Source organism: Dinoponera quadriceps, unplaced genomic scaffold (genome assembly GCF_001313825.1).
Source record: "Dinoponera quadriceps isolate SergipeBrazil2010 unplaced genomic scaffold, ASM131382v1 scaffold119, whole genome shotgun sequence".
NCBI lineage: Eukaryota > Metazoa > Arthropoda > Insecta > Hymenoptera > Formicidae > Dinoponera > Dinoponera quadriceps.
Genome location: NW_014554226.1, coordinates 116,873 through 123,781, shown reverse-complemented (window position 1 = coordinate 123,781; position 6,909 = coordinate 116,873). Strand labels below are relative to the sequence as shown.

Sequence of the window (6,909 nt, the reverse complement as noted above, 5' to 3'; positions counted from 1 at the left end):
TGGCAGCGCCATTCGTTGAAGAAACAAAGCCATTCGTTCAAAAATAATCGCTTATATAAAAGCAATCGATTTATGACAATCGATCTAAAAGGCGTCGGAAGTAATTTAACTTTTCTAAATTGTTACTAATGGAGCATCTGCGGAGAGACGTAATGACCTAATAAAGGGAGGAACGGAAGGAAAAAGAAAGGGCAAACTGCCTGAAGAACAAAGGTTCCTCTGATCTGAACCGACGTGTAAAGTAAAAAGAGAGGAATTTCGAGCATGTAGTTTAACCATTCTCGACGACGGGATTAGCCGGGATTAGTGGAGAACTGAAATCGAATTTGAAAATATCGAGAGGATAATCGATCCTTTTTGCAGAAAAAAAGAATCGATTCATCTGTATTTTGGTAGCGTTCCGTTTGAGCGCTCACACGCTGCAAATGTTATTCGGTCATTGCGTGCTAAAGGAATAACACTGGAAGCGCGAGAGCGCCCCAAACGGAACGTTTGACGTATTGCAATAGCGGATAAGAGATAATTGCAATGTGGCAGCTACGTCAAAGAGAATTTCTAACCTGATTCTCCGCGCGTCGCGTCCGACAAGTCTTCGCTGAAAGCAACACTATGTCCTAGTAAAATTCAATTTTGCCACAAGACACCGAAGAAACGCTCCTGTGTTAATAACTATGTCTAAATGCGGTGGACAAAAATGAACGTACGATTGATCACTTTTGAGATTTTCTATTTTCTGAACGCGTTTAGATTTTCCCATGCGTGGGATAACGACGAATTGGAGGTTTTCGATGTCGTCGAGGAGGTCAATCAAAATTTCTACGAAGTCTTGGGTGTTACGCAGGTATATCTTGCAGGTGTAAAATTGCACGACAATACGTGCGCAGTGAACTTTGACAATTGATCAGTCATTTTTTGTTCTCAGTCTGCAAATGCCTCCGAGATTAAGAAAGCTTTCAGACGTCTGTCGTTGCAGTTGCATCCAGACAAAAATTCCGCGGAGGATGCGGAACAACAATTTAGGAAGGTATATGAATTTATGAGGAAAAAAAGTGTACGAAAGATTTATATTGAAATTACACTGGCAGTTTTCCATATTTGTGTCCCATAGTTAGTTGCTGTTTATGATATTTTAAAAGATCCTGGAAAGAGACAACGGTATGACAATGTGCTTGTCAACGGTTTGCCAAACTGGCGATCGGCGGTGTACTACTACCGTCATGTGCGAAAAATGGGACTATTGGAAATGAGTGTCATTTTATTCACAGTTATCACGATAGGACAATATCTTGTAGCATGGGCGGCATACTTTGAAAAACGATACACTTACGTAAGTGTTTTTATACATTGGAAATATTTGCTGAATATAATTCTGTATCTGTCGTGTTATGATTGCAGGAACAAGTTTTAGGTAGCAAGCTTCAAAAGATGCAAAAGAAAAATAGAAAGAGCAAGATGGATGTCCCAGATTTGGCTGACATCTTAGAAAAAATTCCCACTCCAACCATGTGGAACACTCTTCCATTTCAGTTGCCGAGATGGCTGATAGGTTCTATAATAGCTACACCATCTACCGTACGCCTTACGATTCAGCTCTTGAAAGATAGAAAGGAAAGAAAGAAGCAAGAGGAGGAAGAGACATTGTGAGTATACGGTGATTTCCTATATGAATATATATATATATATATTGCAATTTATTCAACTTGGAAATAGCCGAATATAGGCCCAACTTTTCTAGGGAACGAGAAAACGAACAATCTGAGCCGGAAATAGTGTCGCGCGGAGTTAGGAAACGTAGGGCCGGTTTTACTCCGCAAGAAAGAAGCGGTAGTAATATTAAAGAGACCGCAAAGAAGGACTGTGATTATACAAATCATGTCTATGAAAAGCCAACGTTGTCGGGTGGTTTCTGGACTGATAACGACATATTAGAACTGATCAAGTATGTAAAAAAATATCCTGGCGGAACTCCAGAACGATGGGAGAAAATTGCGAATATTATGAATCGTACCGTCGCAGAAGTTACACATATGGCTAAGAAGGTTTGGTTTTCTGAACCTACTCTGTACATTTCCCAGCATCGTACTGACGCGCATATTTTGTTTCAGGTAAAGGACGAAGGTTTGAAACCTGGCGAATCAACAGAGGAGATCCTTGCGGAGGAAAGACCAAAGAAGATTAAGACCCGCATCGAAGGTACAGTGAACGCTGCCGAGTGGAGTCAAGAACAGCAAAGGGCGTTGGAAGCGGCTCTAACGAAGTATCCCAAAGGTGCATCTATAGATAGGTGGGAGAAGATTTCAAATTGCGTCGAGGGAAAGACAAAGGTGTGACATTGTTAGGAGACAATTATGGAGAAATTCGCCCTATTGAAATTTGTTCTCTCGTAACTTTTGTCGTAATTATTGTCCGCAGGATGAATGTCAAGTGCGCTACAGGCAATTGGTGGAACTAGTGAAAAAGAAGCAACAGTCTCAATAGTTCAACTTGTATAGGATGCTGTTTTTTCCGAGAATGCACTTTATACCAGTTCGAGCCAAGAAATAGTATTATTGAACTACCATATAAAAACAAAAGAAACCGAATCTCAAGCACGGAAGCGAGAAGTGATATTTCCTGACTACAATATATACATATATCGATTCGTCTTTTCTGAAAGATTATAAATTTCTTACGGATTCCTTTTGTATACAAACACGTACTTCGATCGAGTTTCGCGTTGTATGTATATGCGTCCACGAATAATTGACTCGGTTATTACTACAGTGCAATCTAAAAGAAAAAAAAAGCGAAGAACGAGTGAAAGGAAAAAAAATAAATAAATAAATGTTCTTCCACCTGTCATCTTATTGAATGTTTATCGAGAATGTATTTATTTAATAAATTTAATAATCAATCAAGAGGGAAAAGACTGAAAACTTGTAATCTCACAAAACTGTCCTCTTTTCTGAAAGACTGATTATTAGAATTTATATATATATTTTAGCGGAAAAAGCAGGTTTACGAATATACCGGAGGAATACACCAGAGATACACAACGTGAATCGATACATTTATATTTACAAAATGTTTACAAGTATATATACACGCAATTTGTAAATAATCTTCATCTTACAGCTGCATTCTTGTATATAATACGTTTCGCATCACGTTTTCTATGATGTCTGTTTATACAAGGATAATAAAAAATATCGAATCTAAACGTTCGCAACATTACAGATTGTTTTCGTCACTTGTTTCCTAAGCGAGATGAATACACACACACACACGAAATGCTTCTTGTCGCAATAAAAGTATCTACCAGTCCAATCGCTCGTTTTGAAATGAAAAGTTAATTGCGCCGTCTGCGAACCCTGGATATCCTCCATGCATTCGGCTCCTCGTACTTGTTGTAAAGCGGCTCCAGTCTCTGATTTTTCTTAAATTTGCTGAGCTTGGTGGGGTCGCTAAATTTGAAGAACGCCGGCGCAAACTCCACCAGCCACTTGGGGTCGATGGTCGTCACTTCTCTCATGTACTCTTTGGTAGTCTGCACCAGCTCGTGGTAGATCACCCACTCCGGCTGGCGATTGAAGAGCGCGCTGCTCGGATGTATGTAAACCACCTGGCTGTCGACGAGCGTCCTGTATCCCTCCTGCGGATCCTTCTTCGCGGCATTCCTGAAGAAGCCGGAGCAGACCGCTTTCTGTATGCGCACGGTGTTCTTGCCGGCCGACACAACGTCCAATTTGTGCCGGTCCATTATACCCAAGAGCTGCTTGCGCACGTCCTGGGCGCGCTTCAGCGTCCGTATCTGCACAAAGTTCTCGTAACACCAGGCGTTGCTCAGCTTATTGTTCTTCCAGGAGTTGTAGACCGCCAGCAGCGTCAAGTGATCGCCCTCGGCCTGATTGAACTTGGCCTTCTTCTGATCGGCCAGGGCCTGCTTGTCCTTGGGCCGGTAAAAGACGTTCTGCACGGAGAGCATGCTGACGATGGTGAGAATCTCGTCGGAGCACTGGAGGTGGACGCTCATGATCAGCATCTTGGAGAGGTTCGGCTCGAGGGGGAACTCGGCCATCCGTCGGCCGAGACGCGTCAGCAGGCCCTCGTTGTCCAGGGCGCTCAGGCTGTGCAGCGACTCCAACGCCATGATGAGCGACTCGACCGGCGGCGCGTCCATAAAGTCAAAGTGCAGGAGATCGTTGATGCCCATCGTCTTGAGCTGCAGCACCGTCGTGGCGAGATTCGTGCGCTGGATCTCCGGCACCGGCGTCGGCAGCATCTCGTCGCGATACGCCCGTTCCGTGTACAAGCGGTAGCACTTACCGGGGCCGGTCCGGCCCGCCCGGCCGGCGCGCTGCTTCGCCGCCGCCTGGCTGATCGGCGTGACGATCAGGCTGTCCATGCCGGTCTTGGAATTGTAGACCTTCTGCTTGACGAAGCCCGGGTCCACCACGTAGTAGATGCCGTCGATCGTCAGGCTGGTCTCGGCGATGTTCGTCGCGATGACGACCTTGCGCGAGCCGGGCGGCGCCGGCTCGAATATCCTCGTCTGCATCTCCGAGGGTAGGGCCGAGTAGACCGGCAGGATGATCAGCTCCGGCACGTCCGGGCCGAGCGACTTCATGCGCTCGTAAAGTATCTCGCACGCGGTGTCGATCTCCTCCTGGCCGGTGAGGAAGAGCAGAATGTCGCCCGGCGGCTCGCGCAGGTGGATCTGCATGACGGTGATGAGGGCGGCGTCGAGATAGTCCGTCTCCGGCTCCTTCGTGTACATCACCTCGACCTCGAAGGTGCGGCCGGGTATCGTGAATATCGGCGCCTCGAAGAAGTACTGGGAGAACTTTACGGCGTCGAGGGTGGCGCTGGTGACGATCAGCTTGAGGTCGGGCCGCCGGCCGACCGCTTGCTTCAGCAGGCCGAACAGCACGTCGGTGTGAATCGTGCGCTCGTGCGCCTCGTCCAGCATTATCACCGAGTACATCTTGAGGTCGAGGTCCATCAGGCACTCGCGCAGCAGCATACCGTCGGTCATGTACTTGATGCTGGTCTCCGGGCCGGTGCAGTCCTCGAAGCGGATCGTGTAGCCGACCTCCTGGCCGAGGCAGCAGCCGAACTCCTCGGCCACCCGCTTCGCCACGCTCATCGCGGCGACGCGCCTCGGCTGGGTGCAGCCGATCTTGCCGCGCGCCGTGAACCCCGCCTCCGCCAGGTACTGCGTGATCTGCGTAGTCTTGCCCGAGCCGGTCTCGCCGATCACTATCAGGATCTGATTGTCCGTCACGGCCTTTACGAGGTCGTCGCGCAGCTTGTAGATCGGCAGGCTCTGCCGCTGCTCCAGCAGCGTCAGGTTGGTCTTCTTGCCGAAGGAGGACTTCTTGCCGCCTATCACGTGCTTCTTCCACTCGGGCAGGTCCTGCGTCTGCAGGCCGATGCCGCGCATGTTCGCCGCCAGGGTTCTGCTCTCCGCCTCCGGCAGCGGGTCGATCCAGTTCTTGTTCAGCCCGGTGGGCACCGAGTCCATCTCCTGCTCGCGCTGCAGCATCTTCTGCTCCCTGCGCTCCTTCGCCAGGGCGCTCTGCATCATCGCCGCCTGCGCCAGCGAGCCGTCCGGGTTCTTGACGATGCGCACGGGGCTGAGGTCGCCGAGCGCCCTGCCGTGGCCGTGCAGAAACGGCGGCTCCTCCTCCACCAGCTCGATCTCCACGTCCTCCTCCTCGTCGTCCTCGCGCGGCAGGATGCCCGTCTCCGTGTCGAACTCCGGCAGCTCGCTCCTGTCGATGCACGAGGCCGCCAGCATCTGCTTGATCTCCCACTTCTCCGGCGAGGAGAGCCGTTGCACGCGCTTGCGCGAGTACGTCTCGTCCTCGTCGTAATTCCCCTGCAGCTCCAGCAGCGACGTCGGCCGGTCCGGATTGCGCAGGTGCTTCTCGTCCTCCTCGGCCTTCGCGATCGGCACGACGGGATTCAGGTCGCGGCCGGTCTCCTGCTCCACGTCCTTCATGCTCAGCGACACCTTCTGCCCGCCGACGCTGAGGACCTTCACGAGGACCCTCTGGCCCCTGGAGACCACGTCGCTCGCGTTGGCCACGCGGCCCTCCCTCCTCAATTGCGAGATGTGCACCAGGCCCTCCCACCTGCGCTTCAGGCCCTCCAGCGAGACGAAGCAGCCGAACGGCACGATGTTCGCCACTTTACCGGCGTAAATCTTACCCACTTCCGGCTCCACGGAGAGCTGCTCCTCGACGGACCTCGAACGTCTCCTCGAGTGTCTGCGCGACAACGACCTCCTGCGACCTTCTCGCCGCGTTCGATCTTTCGATCTGCGCCGGGAACGCGATCTGTGTCGCCTCCGTCCGTCTCGCGATCTTCTCGCGCGTTTGCTTCTCCTTTCCTCCTGCCCGTTGCTCCTCTCGCTGCTCGCGGTTGCTCGCTTCTTACTCGACGGCGCGAACGCTTCCAGAGAGGCCATTACGTCGTTCACGATATCCTCGTCGTCCTTCCTGCTCAAACGCTCCTCGTTCGGCAGCGCTAATGCGGGAAATTTTTCAGCCAGTTCATCCTGCTTACTCACGGACGGCTTCTCCGCTCTGGCAGGCTTCATGTGCTGTATTATCCTCAAGAGATTCGCCATGAAGGAATCCGGAAACTCGGCCCCATTCTCGATCAATACCTTCTTGAACGTTGCGAATGTGTTGTTTTTCTCGGCCAGATGAATAATAAATTCGGCCAAGTCTTTGTCGTTCAAACTCAAGTGATTTTCCAGCTCTGTGCAAATCTTCGACACCAGAGACAGGTGTTCCAGCTTCGTAACCTCCTCCATTGTCGGTGATTTCGCAATCTTACGAGACACGAGGTGTCCGGGAACACGCCGAGCACAGCTGACGGGCCAATGAGAGAAGGAACAAGAGGGGCAAGTGAATCACCGTA

At 50.4% G+C, this 6,909-nt stretch overlaps 2 protein-coding genes across 3 annotated transcripts; one reads left to right on the top strand and one right to left on the bottom strand.

Moving 5' to 3' along the window:
- The first annotated feature begins 482 nt into the window (after positions 1 to 482).
- LOC106745041 (dnaJ homolog subfamily C member 1-like) lies at positions 483 to 3,306 on the top strand. 2 transcript variants are annotated; one of them, XM_014620323.1, is made up of 7 exons: positions 483 to 841; positions 923 to 1,024; positions 1,109 to 1,327; positions 1,396 to 1,640; positions 1,721 to 2,039; positions 2,106 to 2,324; positions 2,413 to 3,306. In XM_014620323.1, exons 1-7 carry the CDS (start codon positions 680 to 682, stop codon positions 2,476 to 2,478), a joined length of 1,332 nt encoding a protein of 443 aa, XP_014475809.1. In that variant the 5' UTR covers positions 483 to 679; the 3' UTR covers positions 2,479 to 3,306. The 2 variants fall into 2 exon arrangements, with proteins under 2 accessions (XP_014475809.1, XP_014475884.1); XM_014620398.1 differs by having other exon boundaries at positions 680 to 841; positions 1,736 to 2,039.
- Positions 2,498 to 6,891, bottom strand: LOC106744969 (ATP-dependent RNA helicase DHX8). The gene has a single exon (XM_014620195.1). The coding sequence runs from the start codon at positions 6,800 to 6,802 to the stop codon at positions 3,329 to 3,331; it is 3,474 nt and encodes a 1,157-aa protein (XP_014475681.1). The 5' UTR covers positions 6,803 to 6,891; the 3' UTR covers positions 2,498 to 3,328.
- Between the last annotated feature and the right edge of the window lie 18 nt (positions 6,892 to 6,909).